The sequence below is a fragment of the Bubalus bubalis genome, chromosome 9, assembly GCF_019923935.1.
Source record: "Bubalus bubalis isolate 160015118507 breed Murrah chromosome 9, NDDB_SH_1, whole genome shotgun sequence".
Classification (NCBI taxonomy): Eukaryota; Metazoa; Chordata; class Mammalia; order Artiodactyla; family Bovidae; genus Bubalus; species Bubalus bubalis.
This window is the reverse complement of record NC_059165.1, coordinates 97,301,793-97,321,959: the sequence shown is the minus strand read 5'-3', so window position 1 is coordinate 97,321,959 and position 20,167 is coordinate 97,301,793. Positions and strand designations below refer to the sequence as shown.

Sequence of the window (20,167 nt, the reverse complement as noted above, 5' to 3'; positions counted from 1 at the left end):
TTCCCTTAAGATTGACTGATTTGATCTCCTTGCTGTCCAAGGGACTCTCAAGAGTCTTCTCCAACACCACAGTTTGAAAGCATCAATTTTTCAGTGCTCAGCCTTCTTTACAGTCCAACTCTCACATTCATGTATGACTACTGGAAAAACCATAGCTTTGACTATATGGACGTTTGTTGGCAAAGTGATGTCTCTGCTTTTCAATATGCTATCTCAGTTTGTCATAGCTTTCCTTCCAAGAAACAAGCATCTTTTAATCTCATGACTGCAGTCACTGTAGGGAGCGATTTTAGAGACAAAAGAAAATCTCTCACTGTTTCCCTTATTTCCCCATTTATTTGCCATGAAATGATGGGACCAGATGCCATGATCTTAGTGTTTTCTTTCTTTCTTTCTTTTTTGTTTGTTTGTTTTAAGCCAGCTTTTTCACTTTCCTCGTCTTTCACCTTCATCAAGAGGCTCTTTGCTTTCTGCATTTATGGTGGTGTCAGGTTGCTGTCATATCTGAGGTTGCTGATATTTCCCCAGGCAATCTTGTTTCCAGCTTGTGAGTCAACCAATCCATCAGGCATTTTGCAAGATGTTCACAGTGCATATAAGTTAAATAAGCAGGGTGACAATATACAACCTTGATATACTCCTGTCCCAATTTTGAAACAGTCCACTGTTCCTTGTCCAGTTCTAACTATTGCTTCTTGTCCTTCATTCAGGTTTCTCAAGAGATGGGTCAGGTGGTCTGGCATTCCCCTCACTGTAAGAATTTTTAACAGTTTGTTGTGATCCACTGAGTCAAAGACTTTAGTGTAGTCAATGAAGAAGAAGTAGATAGTTTTCTGGAATTACTTTGCTTTTTCTATAATCCAATGGGTATTGACTACTTGGTCTCTGGTTCCTCTGCCTTTTGTAAACCCAGCTTGTTAATAGGAAGTTCTTGGTTCACGTACTGTTGAAGCCTAGCTTGAAGGACTTTGAGCATTACCTTACTAGCATGTGAAATGAGCACAATTGTGAAGTAGTTTGAACATCCTTTGGCATTTCCCTTCTTTGCAATTGGAATGAACACTGATATTTTCCAGTCCTGTGGCCATTGCTGAGTTTTCCAAATTTGTTGACACATTGAGTGTAGCATTTTAACAGGGTCATCTTTTAGGATTTGAAATAGCTCAGCTGGAATTCCATCAGTTCCACTAACTTTGTTAGTCATAATGCTTCCTCAGGCCCTCTTGACTTCACACTCCAGAATGTCTGGAACTAGGTGAATGACCACACCAGCGTGGTTATCCATGTTATTAAGAAATTTTTTATACAATTCTTCTATGTATTCTTGCCCCCTCTTCTTAATCTCTTCTGTTTCTGTTAGGTCATTATGGTAAGTGAAATAAGGCAGACAGTGAGAGACATGGAATATAGGATTTCTCTTCTCTGTGGAATGTAATGTATTAAACTCATACAAGCAGAATGTATTTTCTGACATATTACCAATTGTGAACATTGCAGAAAATCATTCCATGAATATTGTAGAACACCTAGGATTACTATTCAAGTGTATACTTTCTCTTATAATATTTATGGATTTAAAGTGCCCTGTATTCATTTGCTATGAGAATTTAACATGATCTAATAAGAAGCAAAGTGATAGAAGTTTAACAGAACATAAACAGAAAACTAAACCACGGAACCATGCACATACACACACACACACACACACACACACACACACACACAAAGTAGCATTACTTTGGCTTCTTTCAAGATTCCTTGACTGTCACTTAGGTTAGCTTAAATGGATATGCAGATATAGTATTTTAGTGATTTTAGTAACTTTTTGGGGGTGATATATCTTTCCCTAAACTAGTAAGAATTTATCTTTTTTCAAGTATATTCTTTCTTTTAATATCAAGGTCTCTCATCAGTAGAGTTGGTTGGTGATTTTCTTAAGTGGTAAAATGGAAAGTAACTAAAGTAGGTCTGCACAGCTTTCAGTCAGCCAAGATTAATACCACAAAAACAATAAGGGACATCTCAATTTGTGATGGATACTTATTTTGCAGAATGCAATAGGAGCCCTAAGATGTAAAGATTCTGACAGAGGCATGGTAATCAAGTGGGAAAGGAGGACATCAAGGCTGTATATTGTCATCCTGCTTATTTAACTTATATGCAGAATACATTACACCAAATGCCAGGCTGGATGAAGCACAAGCTGGAATCAAGATTGCCAGGAGAAATATCAATAACCTCAGATATGCAGATGACACCACCCTTATGGCAGAAAGTGAAGAAGAACTAAAGAGCCTCTTGATGAAAGTGAAAGAAGAGAGTAAAAAAGTTAGCTTAAAGCTCAACATTCAGAAAACTAAGATCATGGCATCTGGTCTCATCACTTCATGGTAAATAGATGGGGAAACAATGGAAACAGTGACAAACTTTATTTTCCTGGGCTCCAAAATCACTGCAGATGATGACTGAAGTCATGAAATTAAAAGACACTTGTTCCTTGGGAGAACAGCTGTGACAAACCTAGACAGCATATTAAAAACCAGAGACATTACTTTGCCAACAGAGGTCCATATAGTCAAAGTTATGCTTTTTGCAACAGTCATGTACAGATGTGAGAGTTGAACCATAAAGAAAGCTGAGCACTAAAGAATTGATGCTTTCGAATTATGGTGTTGGAGATGACTCTTGAGAGTCCTTTGGAATGCAAGGAGATCAAACCAGTTCATCCCAAAGGAAACCAGTCCAAATATTCATTGGAAACACTGATGCTGAAGCTGAAGCTCCAATATTTTGGCCACCTAATGTGAAGAACTGACTCATTGGGAAAGATCCTGAGGCTTGGAAAGACTGAAGACTGGAGGAATGGGGAGGACAGAGAATGAGATGGTTGGATGGCATCACCAACTCGATGGACATGAGTTTGAGCAAGCTCCAGGAGTTGGTGATGGACAGGGAGGCCCAGCGTGCTGCAGTCCATGGGGTTACAAAGAGTCAGACTGAACTGAACTGACTTGTCTTGCAGAACTCAATAGGAGACCTAAGATGTAATTATTGAGACAGAGAACAGGAAGGCATGGCAATCAAGTGAAGTCCTAACCAGGCTGTTTCTACTAAAAGGAGAAGTCCTCCCTTGAAAGAAGGTAAACGTACTATGAAGACTTGGGTGACTCAATGTACCTCAGGCATCATTGGAGTCACACAGCGATTGGAATATGATACCACCTATTCTCCAGCTGCATACCCAAAACTAAGACATACCCTTGACTTCCACCTGTCTTTCCTGGGCGCGTTTTGCATCTTCAATCACAGGTACATAAGAGCAAATCTTTATACCCCGTGCTATAGTATCAGTCAAGAGTCAGTCAAGTAAAGAAAAACCAATTAGTGTTTTTTCAAAAACTTTTTTATTGGAGTAGAGTTGATTTACAATGTTGTGTTACTTTCAGGCGTACACTACAGTGAATTTGCTATACGTATATCCGTTCTTTTTCCGAATGTTATTATATAGTTCATTACACTGTATTGAGTAGAGTTCCTTCCTTTTGCTATACAGTAGGTTTTTTGGAGAAGGAAATGGCAACCCACTCCAGTATTCTTGCCTGGAGAATCCCAAGGACAGAGGAGCCTAGTGGGCTGCCGTCTATGGGGTCGCACCGAGTTGGACACGACTGAAGCGGCTTAGCAGCAGCAGCAGGTTCTTAACATCTATCTATTTGGATATAGTTGTGTTTATATGTCCAGTACTCTTGCCTGGAGAATCCCATGGATGGAGGAGCCTGGTGGGCTACAGTCCACGGGGTCGCACAGAGTCGGACACAGCTGAGCAACTTCATCACTTTCATATGTCAGTTCCAGCCTTCCAATTTATCCCTTAATGCCCCTTACTCAGCATAAATTTGTTTTCTACATCTGTAACACTATTTCTGTTTTGTAGGTAATCCATCCCACTCCAGTACTCTTGCCTGGAAAATCCCATGGATGGAGGAGTCGGTAGGCTGCAGTCCATGGGGTCGCTCAGAGTAGGACAGGACTGAGCGACTTCACTTTCGCTTTTCACTTTCGTGCATTGGAGAAGGAAATGGCAACCCACTCCAGTGTTCTTGCCTCGAGAATCCCAGGGACAGGGGAGCCTGGTGGGCTGCCATCTATGAGGTCGCACAGAGTCGGACACAACTGAAGCAACTTAGCAGCAGCATATATCCTACATATAAGCGATATCATATGATACTTGTTTTTCTCTGAAATACCTCATGCAGTATGACAATCTCTAGGTCCATTCAGGTGGCTGCAAATGGCATTATTTCATTATTTTTTTGACTGAGTGGCAGTCATCCAGGAATAATTCATTTAATCATTTTAGTGAAAAGTTTTAACACAGAGAGTTGGTTAAATAGCTATTGAATGGCTGAAAGATTAAAAAAGAAAGAAAGAAAGAAAATGAAGTAACATAGCCATCATAAGTGAAGGAAGAAGCTACTCCACCAAGGGCTTGAGGGGTTTAAAGGGATCACCTGAGCATTTAGGGCAAAGAGATATTTACAGATCATGTTGAAAGTACCTAAGATCAACACAAGATGCAACATAGAGGAGTGATTCTGAGCATCCCATCCCAGAGCAAAGTCCATGCATATGGTGTAGAATAATCCATGTGAAGATTATTGGAAATAATGGGGGAAATGCATTGCTTGTTACTACAGCAGAGTCTTCATAACTTCCACCCTTTGACCTCTGATCTCTTCTGGATCTTTAGCATTTGTCCATGAGCAGTTATGACCCAAAGTATAAAGGTCACTTTTAAAGGAAAATTCTGACTTACATCAGTAGTTCTCAATCTTGGCCACACATTAGAACCACCTGAGTGCTTTGAAAAATACTCATATTTAGGCCAAGACCAAGTACAGTTAGAGTGTCTGGTGGTGAAACACAAGGTCAGTATTTTTAATCTTCCCAGATATTTTCAATAAAAGCCTAGGTTGAGAAGCAGTGACATGCCTCCTCACCCATGACTGCATGTGTGAATTTAAAACATAGATACAGAATTTACTATGGAAACGAAGTAACAGCTGTGCAAAACTCATAAATTTTCAATATACTGAAAGGGAAGTAATCATTCTTCGAGGATGTTTGTGCCATCAAAGATAAATCATAGAATCTCCATAGATATAAAGAAATTCAAATAACCCACAAATCACAGAAGAAATCAAAATAGAAATCAAAATTTGCATAGAAATGAATGAAAATGAAAACACAACAACCCAAAATCTGTGGGACACTGTAAAAGCAGTCCTAAGGGAAAGTTCATATCAATACAGGCATACCTCAAGAAACAAGAAAAACATCAAATAAATAACCTAACTCTACACCTAAAGCAACTAGAAAAGGAAGAAATGAATAATCCCAGGGTTAGTAGAAGGAAAGAAATCTTAAAAATTAGGGCAGATATAAATGCAAAAGAAACAAAAGAAACCATAGCAAAAATCAACAAAGCCAAAAGCTGGTTCTTTGAAAGGATAAATAAAATTGACAAACCGTTAGCCAGACTCATCAAGAAACAAAGGGAGAAAAATCAAATCAATAAAATTAGAAATGAAAATGGAGAGATCACAACAGACAACACAGAAATACAAAGGATCATAAGAGACTACTATCAACAATTATATGCCAATAAAATGGACAACGAGGAAGAAATGGACAAATTCTTAGAAAAGTACAACTTTCCAAAATTCGATCAGGAAGAAATAGAAAATCTTAACAGACCCATCACAAGCACGGAAATTGAAACTGTAATCAAAAATCTTCCAGCAAACAAAAGCCCAGGTCCAGACGGCTTCACAGCTGAATTCTACCAAAAATTTAGAGAAGAGCTAACACCTATCCTGCTCAAACTCTTCCAGAAAATTGCAGAGGATGGTAAACTTCCAAACTCATTCTATGAGGCCACCATCACCCTAATACCAAAACCTGACAAAGATCCCACAAAAAAAGAAAACTACAGGCCAATATCACTGATGAACATAGATGCAAAAATCCTTAACAAAATTCTAGCAATCAGAATCCAACAACACATTAAAAAGATCATACACCATGACCAAGTGGGCTTTATCCCAGGGATGCAAGGATTCTTCAATATCCGCAAATCAATCAATGTAATACACCACATTAACAAATTGAAAAATAAAAACCATATGATTATCTCAATAGATGCAGAGAAAGCCTTTGACAAAATTCAACATCCATTTATGATAAAAACTCTCCAGAAAGCAGGAATAGAAGGAACATACCTCAACATAATCAAAGCTATATATGACAAACCCACAGCAAACATTATCCTCAATGGTGAAAAATTGAAAGCATTTCCTCTAAAGTCAGGAACAAGACAAGGGTGCCCACTTTCACCATTACTATTCAACATAGGTTTGGAAGTTTTGGCCACAGCAATCAGAGCAGAAAAAGAAATAAAAGGAATCCAAATTGGAAAAGAAGAAGTAAAGCTCTCACTGTTTGCAGATGACATGATCCTCTACATAGAAAACCCTAAAGACTCCACCAGAAAATTACTAGAACTAATCAATGACTATAGTAAAGTTGCAGGATATAAAATCAACACACAGAAATCCCTTGCATTCCTATACACTAATAATGAGAAAACAGAAAGAGAAATTAAGGAAACAATTCCATTCACCATTGCAACGGAAAGAATAAAATACTTAGGAATATATCTACCTAAAGAAACTAAAGACCTATATATAGAAAACTATAAAACACTGGTGAAAGAAATCAAAGAGGACACTAACAGATGGAGAAATATACCATGTTCATGGATTGGAAGAATCAATGTAGTGAAAATGAGTATACTACCCAAAGCAATCTATAGATTCAATGCAATCCCTATCAAGCTACCAACAGCATTCTTCACAGAGCTAGAACAAATAATTTCACAATTTGTATGGAAAAACAAAAAACCTCGAATAGCCAAAGCGATCTTGAGAAAGAAGAATGGAACGGGAGGAATCAACCTACCTGACTTCAGGCTCTACTACAAAGCCACAGTTATCAAGACAGTATGGTACTGGCACAAAGACAGAAATATAGATCAATGGAACAAAATAGAAAGCCCAGAGATAAATCCACGCACATATGGACACCTTATCTTTGACAAAGGAGGCAAGAATATACAATGGATTAAAGACAATCTCTTTAACAAGTGGTGCTGGGAACTCTGGTCAACCACTTGTAAAAGAATGAAACTAGAACACTTTCTAACACCATACACAAAAATAAACTCAAAATGGATTAAAGATCTAAACGTAAGACCAGAAACTATAAAACTCCTAGAGGAGAACATAGGCAAAACACTCTCTGACATACATCACAGCAGGATCCTCTATGACCCACCTCCCAGAATATTGGAAATAAAAGCAAAAATAAACAAATGGGACCTAATTAAACTTAAAAGCTTCTGCACATCAAAGGAAACTATTAGCAAGGTGAAAAGACAGCCTTCAGAATGGGAGAAGATAATAGCAAATGAAGCAACTGACAAACAACTAATCTCGAGAATATACAAGCAACTCCTACAGCTCAACTCCAGAAAAATAAATGACCCAATCAAAAAATGGGCCAAAGAACTAAATAGACATTTCTCCAAAGAAGACATACAGATGGCTAACAAACACATGAAAAGATGCTCAGCATCACTCATTATCAGAGAAATGCAAATCAAAACCACTATGAGGTACCATTTCACGCCAGTCAGAATGGCTGCAATCCAAAAGTCTACAAGTAATAAATGCTGGAGAGGGTGTGGAGAAAAGGGAACCCTCTTACACTGTTGGTGGGAATGCAAACTAGTACAGCCACTATGGAGAACAGTGTGGAGATTCCTTAAAAAACTGGAAATAGACATGCCTTATGATCCAGCAATCCCACTGCTGGGCATACACACTGAGAAAACCAGAAGGGAAAGAGACACGAGTACCCCAATGTTCATCGCAGCACTGTTTATAATAGCCAGGACATGGAAGCAACCTAGATGTCCATCAGCAGATGAATGGATAAGAAAGCTGTGGTACATATACACAATGGAGTATTATTCAGCCATTAAAAAGAATACATTTGAATCAGTTCTAATGAGGTGGATGAAACTGGAGCCTATTATACAGAGTGAAGTAAGCCAGAAAGAAAAACACCAATACAGTATACTAACGCATATATATGGAATTTAGAAAGATGGTAACAATAACCCTGTGTACGAGACAGCAAAAGAGACACTGATGTATAGAACAGTCTTATGGACTCTGTGGGAGAGGGAGAGGGTGGGAAGATTTGGGAGAATGGCATTGAAACATGTAAAATATCATGTATGAAATGAGTTGCCAGTCCAGGTTCGATGCACGATACTGGATGCTTGGGGCTGGTGCACTGGGACGACCCAGAGGGATGGAATGGGGAGGGAGGAGGGAGGAGGGTTCAGGATGGGGAACACATGTAAACCTGTGGCGGATTCATTTTGATATTTGGCAAATCTAATACAGTTATGTAAAGTTTAAAAATAAAATAAAATTAAAAAAAAAAAAATAAAATTAGAAATGAAAATGGAGTGATCACAACAGACAACACAGAAATACAAAGGATCATAAGAGACTACTATCAACAATTATATGCCAATAAAATGGACAACGTGGAAGAAATGGACAAATTCTTAGAAAAGTACAACTTTCCAAAATTGGACCAGGAAGAAATAGAAAATCTTAACAGACCCATCACAAGCATGGAACATTGAAACCGTAATCAGAAATCTTTCAGCAAACAAAAGCCCAGGTCCAGATGGCTTCACAGCTGAATACTACCAAAAATTCAGAGAACAGCTAACACCTATCCTGCTCAAACTCTTCCAGAAAATTGCAGAGGAAGGTAAACTTCCAAACTCATTCTATGAGGCCACCATCACCCTAATACCAAAACCTGACAAAGATCCCACAAAAAAAGAAAACTACAGGCCAATATCACTGATGAACATAGATGCAAAAATCCTTAACAGAATTCTAGCAATCAGAATCCAACAACACTTTAAAAAGATCATACACCATGACCAAGTGGGCTTTATCCCAGGGATGCAAGGATTCTTCAATATCGGCAAATCAATCAATGTAATACACCATATTAACAAATTGAAAAATAAAAACCATATGACTATCTCAATAGATGCAGAGAAAGCCTTTGACAAAGTTCAACATCCATTTATGATAAAAACTCTCCAGAAAGCAGGAATAGAAGGAACATACCTCAACATAATAAAAGCTATATATGACAAACCCACAGCAAACATTATCCTCAATAGTGAAAAATTGAAAGCATTTCCTCTAAAGTCAGGAACAAGACAAGGGTGCCCACTTTCACCATTACTATTCAACATAGTTTTGAAATTTTGGCCACAGCAATCAGAGCAGAAAAAGAAATAAAAGGAATCCAAATTGGAAAAGAAGAAGTAAAGCTCTCACTGTTTGCAGATGACATGATCCTCTACATAGAAAACCCTAAAGACTCCACCAGAAAATTACTAGAATTAATCAATGAATATGGTAAAGTTGCAGGATATAAAATCAACACACAGAAATCCCTTGCATTCCTATACACTAATAATGAGAAAATAGAAAGAGAAATTAAGGAAACAACTCCATTCACCATTGCAATGAAAAGAATAAAATACTTAGGAATATATCTACCTAAAGAAACTGAAGACCTATATATAGAAAACCATAAAACACTGGTGAAAGAAATCAGGGAGGACACTAATAGATGGAGAAATATACCATGTTCATGGATTGGAAGAATCAATACAGTGAAAATGAGTACACTACCCTAAGCAATTTATAGATTCAGTGCAATTCCTATCAAGTTACCAATGGTATTCTTCACAGAGCTAGAACAAATAATTTCACAATTTGTATGGAAATACAAAAAAACTCGAATAGCCAAAGCAATCTTGAGAAAGAAGAAGGGAACTGGAGGAATCAACCTGCCTGACTTTAGGCTCTACTACAAAGCCACAGTCATCAAGACAGTATGGTACTGGCACAAAGACAGAAATATAGATCAATGGAACAAAATAGAAAGCCCAGAGATAAATCCACACACATATGGACACCTTATCTTTGACAAAGGAGCAAGAATATACAATGGATTAAAGACAATCTCTTTAACAAGTGGTGCTGGAAAAACTGGTCAACCGCTTGTAAAAGAATGAAACTAGAACACTTTCTAACACCATACACAAAAATGAACTCAAAATGGATTAAAGATCTAAACATAAGGCCAGAAACTATAAAACTCCTAGAGGAGAACATAGGCAAAACACTCTCTGACATACATCACAGCAGGATCCTCCTTGACCCACCTCCCAGAATATTGGAAATAAAAGCAAAAATAAACAAATGGGACCTAACTAAACTTAAAAGCTTCTGCACAACAAAGGAAACTATAAGCAAGGTGAAAAGACAGCCTTCAGAATGGGAGAAAATAATAGCAAATGAAGCAACTGACAAACAACTAATCTCAGAAATACACAAGCAACTCCTACAGCTCAATTCCAGAAAAATAAATGACCCTATTAAAAAATGGGCCAAAGAACTAAATAGACATTTCTCCAAAGAAGACATACAGTTGGCTAACAAACACATGAAAAGATGCTCAACATCACTCATTATCAGAGAAATGCAAATCAAACCACTATGAGGTACCATTTCACACCAGTCAGAATGGCTGCGATCCAAAAGTCTACAAGTAATAAATGCTGGAGAGGGTGTGGAGAAAAGGGAACCCTCTTACACTGTTGGTGGGAATGCAAACTAGTACAGCCACTATGGAGAACAGTGTGGAGATTCCTTAAAAAACTGGAACTAGAACTGCCTTATGATCCAGCAATCCCACTGCTGGGCATACACACTGAGGAAACCAGAAGGGAAAGAGACACGTGTACCCCAATGTTCATCGCAGCACTGTTTATAATAGCCAGGACATGGAAGCAACCTAGATGTCCATCAGCAGATGAATGGATAAGAAAGCAGTGGTACATATACACAATGGAGTATTACTCAGCCATTAAAATGAATACATTTGAATCAGTTCTAATGAGGTGGATGAAACTGGAGCCTACTATACAGAGTGAAGTAAGCCAGAAAGAAAAACACCAATACAGTATACTAACGCATATATATGGAATTTAGAAAGATGGTAACAATAACCCTGTATATGAGACAGCAAAAGAGACACTGATGTATAGAACAGTCTTTTGGACTCTGTGGGAGAGGGAGAGGGTGGGATGATTTGGGAGAATGGCATTGAAATATGTATATCATATATGAAACGAGTCGCCAGTCCAAGTTCGATTTACGATACTGGATGCTTGGTGCTGATGCACTGGGACGACCCAGAGGGATGGTATGGGGAGGGAGGAGGGAGGAGGGTTCAGGATGGGGAACACATGTATACCTGTGGCAGATTCAATTTGATATATGGCAAAACCAATACAATATTGTAAAGTTAAATAAAATAAAATTTAAAAAAAAAGAAATTCAGGTAAGAAGTGATTATGACACACAAAGGACCCTCGATCTCCCACTGCCATGTTAAACCAGAAACAGAAACAATATTCAGGTGGAAAGCAAAGAAAGACATGAAGGTCATAAGAGTTGCAAAACTGATGACATAATAAAAGTAGAATTTTAAATCTCCAGGTTTGATTTTTTTTTTTTTTTTTGCTACATTTTCTAGCCTACACTCAAATGGGTGGCCAGATCCTAAGCTGAGATTGTTCTGCTGAGGAACCTCCACATGGCCTTTTTGATGTCTTTGTTCCTCAGACTATAGATGAAGGGGTTTAGCATGGGGGTGACCACAGTGTAAACCACTGAGGCTGCTACATCCTTCCTTGGAGAAAGGGAGATGGCTGAGCTGAGATATACCCCCAGGGCTGTTCCATAAAACAAGCATACCACTGCCAGGTGAGAGCCACAGGTGGCAAAGGCTTTATACATCCCACTTGATGAGGGGACTCTCAGAATGGAGACAAGAATTTTATAGTAAGAGAAAAAGATTCCTGAGGTAGGGAGAAAACCAGAGATGGCAATGATAATATACCTGACTATACTATTCATGAAAGTATCAGAACAGCCAAGGTTGAGCAGCTGAGAAGGGTCACAGAAGAAACTAGAAATTTCTATATCCTTGAAGCAGGTAAGTTGTAACACAATCACATTATGCATCAGGGAATCCAAAAGGCTAACAAAAAAAGACACCAAAATGAAGATGCAACAGGTGCGTGGGTTCATGATGATTGTGTAATGCAGTGGGTGACAGATGGCCACAAACCTGTCATAAGCCATCACAGACAGAAGCATACTTTCCATACACCCAAAAAGGATAGAAATAGACATCTGTGTCAGGCAGCCCCCATAGGAGATGACTCTGCTGTGAGTTTGGATGTCCACAATCATCTTGGGAACAGTGGTAGAGATGAAACTGATGTCAGCCAAAGACAGGTTGGAGAGGAAGAAGTACATGGGGGTGTGGAGGTGGGGGTCAGAGGTGATGGCTAATATGATGAGCAGGTTCCCCAGCATGGTGACCAGGTACATGGACAGAAACAGGACACAGAGCAAAGGCTGCAGTTCTGCATCATCTGAGAGGCCCAGGAGGAAGAATTCTGAGACACTTGTTAGATTTCCAGTTCTATGTAGCTTGGACACCTCTGGAAAAAGAAAAGAGGTCTGGAAACAAAGGAAATAAGTAAATGGGCATTGAGCGCTGTGCCCATATTTTGGATTAAAGCAATTCATTTTAAGATTATACATCCCAGTATCTTCAGCAATATTTCTCAGTGTGACAAATTCTACCTGCTTAGAAATTTTTTCTCCTTAGTTTCTATGTTATTCGTCTCTGCCTATACACCCTTATTTTAGAAAACTTCATGGAAAAGTGAAAAGGAACAAGAATATTAGAGTTAAAACATCCATATCTCAACTAAGTATAGCCAATTTGTTTAGATATAATGTAGAAGGAGAAATTCCCTTCCCCTCTAATAAAATATAAAATTTGATCTAAAGAAATTAAGACATGCATATTTATACAAATCTTAATTCAGTCAAAAACAATTCTAGATATTTTCCTCATTTTCAATATTGACAAATCTATGAAATGCAGAACTAGGTCCTCCTGATTCTTAATTAAAAATGAATGTTAATAATGAGAACACATTTTATATGATATTCAGAGTTTTATCATTCTTTGTTTTCTGCCTTCCCTTCTTCATGAACTAAGTCATTACTCAAACATCAGAGTGGTCTTTTAAAGTTTTTAGTATATTCTTCATATCTTTGACTTCAGTGGAATTCAAATTTTGATCAGTATGGTTTAATTAAATGCAGGATCATAATGCATTGATGACTACAAAGGTGGTATTACTGTACAGAACAATGTAAATGCTTAAATGGTAATAAAATTTAAGAAACTCTCTTGAAATTTTGATTCATGATGATGTATGGCAAAACCATCCCAACATTGTAATCATCCTCCAATTAAAATCAATTATTTTTTTAACAGGCATAATATTCTCCAGATCATTCCATGTTGTCACAAATGGCAGGATTTCCTTGTTTTTATGGCTGAGTAATATCCCATTATTTATATAAACACACAACATTTTTTACCTATTCAACAGTCAATAAACACATTTTCACTATTTAAAATAAATGACGATGACAAGGGAATGCAAATATCTGTTAGAAGTTCTGATTTCAGTTCTTTGGCACCTACCCTGAAGTGGGTTGCTAGACCCTATGGTAGTTCTATTTCAATTAGTTGCAGCTTTTAATTTTTTTAAGGAACCTCCATTCTGTTTTCTGTAATGGCTGTATCATTATTCATTCCCACTAACCGATTACAAGTGTTCCCGTAACAGTGAGCAGGGATCAAGGAGTCTCTGCCAGGACTGAGAGGGAAGTGAGTGACATGATGGTTTGGGGTGGCAGAGGCATTGCCCACATACCTAGCATCTGGAATCAGTCTGTCCAAAATGACTGACTTCAAACATGATTTTATCATTCTTTAATTCATGATCTGGTTGCTGTTATTTAGTCCCTAAGTTGTGTCTGACTCTTTGCGACACCAAGGACTGTAGCCCGCCAGGCTCCTCTGCCCATGGGATTTCCCAGGCACGAACACTGGGGTGGGTTGCCATTTCCTTCTGCAGGGGATCTTTATGACCCAGGGATCAAACTTGAGTCTCCTGTATTGGCAGGCAGATCCTTCACCACTTGAGCCACCATGGAAGCCCCAAGAACTGGCACATGTTATATAAAATGTTTCACTTCTTTCTTCTTATTAAAATAATAGTAATGTTATGTACATATCATTGGGGAGAAATTATGCACATGTAATCAAGAAGGAAATACAAAATGTATATGTCAGAGCCCGACACTTAGGAGGCCTTCAATACCAGGACAGGATGGTATGGTTCATGTCATCCTCATCATGCTCGTCCTCATCCTCAAACTGATCCCATGATGAACTGAAGAGGTAGTGGGAAGGGGGACAGAGGATAAGATGGTTGGATGGCATCATCGACTCAATGGACTTGAGTTTGAGCATACTCCAGGGGATGGTGAAGGACAGGGAAGCCTGATATGCTGCAGTCCATGGGGTTGGAAACAGTCAGACATGACTGAGTAACTGAACACAACTGAAGAAGGGGAAAGTTTACAGAGGTGCATTTGCTTCTCTACTTGGAGGGATGCCAGCCAGAGCCAGGCCAGTGAGGGTGAAAGCAGAACTCTGAACAAAATTTCTCACATCTCAACCAAAACTAAGAATATGAACTTCGAAGCACTCTATTCCAAACTCATGTGAATTGCTCCCAACGCCTCTTCACCATCTCTGTCTCCCTAGCACTTACTAAGTTGGCTGTATCTCTGCTGGAGCATGACCAAGGACCACAGACTCACTGCCTCTCTCCTGCCTGGTGTGTGATGAAGTCTCAGGGTCCCTCCTCAGGATGGGCAGGAAAACAGACTCAGGCTGGACATTCTGATGTAGCTTCCTACAAAGGATGGAGACATAGGTGTAGATTCACAATATTAGAACAGCCAAAATAATGAGCTTGGAGGCACTGGCCAATTATTTACAATGGTATGACCTTAGAGCTCAATGCCCAAAGCTCATCATTAGCCACTTGGTGCATGTTGTCCTCATCTCTGGGGACTTGTTAATATTAAAAGAACAGGAAAAGGAGAAGAGTGAATGTCCTGGGAAGGGTCTGGGTCCCTTTTCATCTCAGGAGGAAATTCCACGTACTCTTGCTTCTTACTTCCAAGCTGCAGGATCTTAACGTAACATCAGACCTTTCTTTCTCAATTTACCACTCAATGTGTGATTTTAATATGTTGAAATTCACTGTATCAATCTTGAAATCTTTGCAGCATGAGGTCTAGACCAACGATGTGATACACTATCCATTTTCAGAGTTTTCCATTTTTCACAGGACTGGAAAAGGTCAGTTTTCATCCAACTGCAAAGAAGGGCAATACCAAAGATTGTCCAAACCACTGCACAATTGTGCTCACTTCACACACTAGTAAGATAATGCTCAAAATCCTTCAAGCTACACTTCAACACTATGTGAACCAAGAACTTCCAGATGGACAAGCTGGATTTAGAAAAGGCAGAAGAACCAGAGATCAAGTAGTCATAGAAAAAGCAAGGGAATTTCAGAAAACTATCTACTTCTTCTTCATTGAGTGTGCTAGAGTCGTTGACTGTGTGGATCACAACAAACTGTGGAAAATTCTTAGAGAGATAAGAATACCAGACCACCTTACCTTCCTCCTGAGAAATCTGTATGCAGGTCAAGAAGTAACAGAACTGGACATAGAACAAAGGACTGGTTCCAAATTGCTAAAGGAGTACATCAAAGCTATATATTGTCACCCTGCTTATTTAACTTATATGCAGAGTATACCGTATGAAATGCCAGGCTGGATAAAGCACAAGCTGGAATCAAGATTGAGGGACGGAGTATCAATAACCTCAGATATGCAGATGACACCACCTTATGGCAGAAAGTAAAGAGGAACTAAAGAGCCTCTTGATGAAAGTGAAAGAGGAGAGTGAAAAAGCTGGCTTAAACTCAACATTCAAAAAACGAAGATCATGGCTCCTGGTCCCATCACTTCATGGCAAATAGATGGGGAAACAATGGAAATAGTGAGAGACTTTATTTTCTTGGCCTCCAAAATCACTGCAGATGGTAACTGCAGCCATGAAATTAAAAGATGCTTGCTCTTTGGAAGAAGAGCTGTGACAAACCTAGACATCATATTAAAAGGAGAGACATACTTTGGTGACAAAGGTCCATCTAGTCAAAGCTACGGTTTTTCCAGTGGTCATGTATGGGTGTGAAAGTTGAACTATAAAGAAAGCTGAGCACCAAAGAATTGATGCTTTTGAACTGTGGTGTTGGAGAAGACTCTTGAGAGTGCCTTGGACAGCAAGATTATCAAACAAGTCAATGCTAAAGGAAATCAGTCCTGAATATTCTTTGGAAGGACTAATGCTGAAGCTGAAGCTCCAATACTTTGGCCACCTGATGTGAAAACCTGACTCATTGAAAAAGTCCCTGAGGCTGGAAAAGATTGAAGGCAGGAGGAGAAGGGGATGACAGAGAATGAGATGGTTGGATGGCATCACCGACTCGATCAACATAAGTTTGAGCAAGCTCTGGGAGTTGATGATGAACAGGAAAGCCTGGCATACTGTAGTCCAAGTCATCGCAAAGAGTCAGACACAACTGAGCAACTGAACTAAACTCAACTGAAACTGGGAATTTGTTTAAAAGATAGTGAAAGGCTAACAGGCAAAAAACAACAAAGCAGTAATGTAGCATTTATGAGCAAAGAAAGATGTTACTCCACCAAGGGCTTGAGGAGTATAAAACGAACAGCTGAGCATTTAGGGCAAAGAGAATTTACTGACCACTACTGAATATATGTAAGACAGAAAAATAGAGCAATTATTTCAAGAGCCACACCCCAAAGCAACGTATACAAGGTATACTGTATACAACGCATACAATGTATACTGACCACTATTGAATGTATGTAAGTTAGAAAATGGAACAAACATTTCAAGAGCCACACCCCAAAGCAATGTATATAAGTGTGAGTTTGGAGCAGAGACAATAGTTTTATAAACAGCACATAGGCTACGGAGACCAAATTCTATGGTGTAGAGAGGCTATATGTGAAGAATCATTATCAGCAATAATGGGGAAAACACACTGCCTGTTGGGCTTCTCAGCAGTAAAGAAACTGCCTTCCAATTCAAGAGATGTGGGTTCCATCCTTGGGTCAGGAAGACCCCCTGGAAAAGGAAATGGCAACTCCAGTATTTTTGCCTGGAAAATATCATGGACAGAGGAGCCTGGCAGACTACGATTCATGGGGTTGTTAAAGAGTCAGACTCAACTTACTGACTGAGTATGCACACAGGCACATTGCCTGTTACTATAGCAGGAGCTTCATATTTTCCCCCATGAGCTCAGAGCTCTTTAGGATCTGGGACATTTGTTCATGAGCAGTTAGGACACATGAAATAAAGGTCATGTTTGACTGAACAATCTGACTGAGATCAGAAGTTCCAACCTTGGGCCACATGCTAGAACCAGCTTCAGTGTGTTTAAAAATCCCCATGCTGGGACTTCCCTGGTGGTCCAGTGGATTATATTCCAGGTTTCAATGCAGGAGGCATGAGTTCACTCCCTGGTCTGGGACTTAAGACCCCACAAGCTGCATGGTATGACCAAAAATAAAAATAAATAATTAAAAAAAATAAAAGTTTAAAAATAAAATTTAAAAAATCTTCAGTTCAGGACACCCTAAGTCTAACATTGTGAAGGAATTATCCTCGTTTAAAATAAGTAAATAAATTTAAAAATAAATAAATGAGAATAAAATAAATAGACTCTTTGACAGTGAGACTCAGTTGTCAGTATATTTTTTAGTTTATTTTATTGTAGTATAGTTGATTCACAATGTTGCAAAACAGTAAGTATTTTTAAGCCTCCCAGATGATTTTGAGAAAAGCCAAGGCTGAGAAGCAGTGACATGTATCCTTACACATAGACCGCATGTGTGCGTGCTCAGTCACTTCAGTCATGTCCAATTCTCTGTGACCCCATGGACCATGGCCCACCAGGCTCCTCCGTCCATGGGATTCTCCAGGCAAGAATACTGGAGTGGGTTGCCATTTCCTTCTCCAGTGATAAAGTATGAAGTGAGGGAAGTGAAGACGCTCAGTTGTGTCTGACTCTTTGTAACTCCATGGACTGCAGCCCACCAGGCTGCCCTGTCCATGGCATTTGCCAGGCAAGAGTACTGGAGTGGGTTGCCATTGCCTTCTCCACATAGACTGCATACACAGATTTAAAACATAGTAATCAGCTGGAAAATAAACAACAGCTTCCCAAAAAATATACTATCTAAATTTGTAAAAATGGAGTTGTTCATCTTTTTAGTATGTGGGTCACCACAATAAATGAGAGACTCCTCCTTAGATACAATAAGATTCAATCATGCAGTATTTTTGACATCTACAGAATCCCAGAAGACCCTTCCAGTCCCATCAAAAACATATCTAAAGAAGCAATATTCAGGCATAAAACAAGGAGAGGTAAGAAGGCCCTGAGGGCTACAAATGATGTCATCAGAGAGTAGAATTTTCAGATCCAGGTGTTAATTTTGCTACATTTTCCAACTCACACTCCAAATGGAGGTTAGATTGTTTTGTTGAGGAATCTGCACAAGGCCCTTTTGATGCCTCGGTTCCTCAGGCTGTAGATGAAGGGGTTCAGCATGGGGGTGACCACAGTGTACATAACTGAGGCTAGTGAATCCTTCCCGGGAGATTGTAAGATGGCTGAGCTGAAGTACACACCAAGGCCTGTTCCATAATATAAGAAAACAACTGTCAGGTGAGAGCCACAGGTGGAGAATGCTTTGTACCTCCCACCTGATGAAGGGACTCTCAAAATGGAGGAAAGAATTTTGTAATAAGAGAAAAAGATCCCTGAGAAAAGGACAAAAGCAAAAATGGCACCAGAAAAATACAGGATTATATTATTGGTGAAAGTGTCAGAACAGGCAAGCTTAAGGAGCAGAGAAGGGTCACAGAAGTAATTAGAAATTTCTACATCTTTGAAGCAGGTAAGTTGTAGCACAATCAAATTGTGTACCTGGGAGTCCATAAGGCTACCAAAAAAAGACACCAAAACTAAAGAGAAACAGAGGCGTGGGTTCATGATGACCGGGTAGTGCAGTGGGTGACAGATGGCCACAAACCTGTCATAGGACATCACAGACAGCAGCACACCATCCATACATCCAAAAAGGATAAAAGAAGACATCTGTGTCAGGCAGCCCCCATAGGAGATGACTCTGCTGTGAGTTAGGATGTTCACAATCATCTTGGGGACTGTGGTGGAGATGAAGCCAATGTCAGCCAAGGAGAGGTTGGAGAGGAAGAAGTACATGGGGGTGTGGAGGTAGGGGTCAGAGGTGATGGCCAGGATGATGAGCAGGTTCCCCAGCATGGTGACCAGGTACATGGACAGGAACAGGACACAGAGCAAAGGCTGCAGTTCTGGATCATCTGAGAGGCCCACGAGGAAGAATTCTGAGACACTGGTTAGATTCTGTGGTAGATTTTGTGGTCGTATGTATCTTGGACACCTTTAAAAAAGAAACGAGTTTTGGAAGAAAGAAAACAAGTAAATGACATGCAGTACTCTGTCCATATTTTGGATTCAAGCAATTCATTTCTAAGATCATACACCCCAGTTCCTTCAGCAATATTTCTCAGTGTGACAGATACTATCTGCTTAGAATTCTTTCTTCATTGGTTTCTGTGTTATTCACATCTGTCTATGCACTCTTACTTTATAAAACTTCACTGAAAAGTGAAAGAAATAAGAACGTCAGAGGTAATATATCCATGACCTCAGTTAAATACAGCCTACTTCTTTAGAGATGATAAGAGATTCCCTTATAGAGTAAGAGATTCCCTTCCCCGTCTAAAAATATATATAATAATTCAAATATAAAAAAAATTAAGTCATTTA

The 20,167-nt window shown here is 39.2% G+C and overlaps 1 protein-coding gene and 1 pseudogene across 1 annotated transcript; both read right to left on the bottom strand.

Annotated features, from left to right (window-relative positions):
• Nucleotides 1-11,753: 11,753 nt before the first annotated feature.
• On the bottom strand, nucleotides 11,754-13,428 carry LOC102390660 (annotated as a pseudogene).
• Nucleotides 13,429-18,823: 5,395 nt separating this feature from the next.
• Nucleotides 18,824-19,741, bottom strand: LOC112586987 (olfactory receptor 7E24-like). Its single transcript, XM_045161875.1, has one exon. It carries the CDS (start codon nucleotides 19,652-19,654, stop codon nucleotides 18,824-18,826), a length of 831 nt encoding a protein of 276 aa, XP_045017810.1. The 5' UTR covers nucleotides 19,655-19,741.
• Between the last annotated feature and the right edge of the window lie 426 nt (nucleotides 19,742-20,167).

What these genes read in the sequence shown, in the direction of transcription:
- LOC112586987 (XM_045161875.1), bottom strand. Translation starts at nt 19,654, where the DNA reads ATGTACCTGGTCACCATGCTGGGGAACCTGCTCATCATCCTGGCCATC.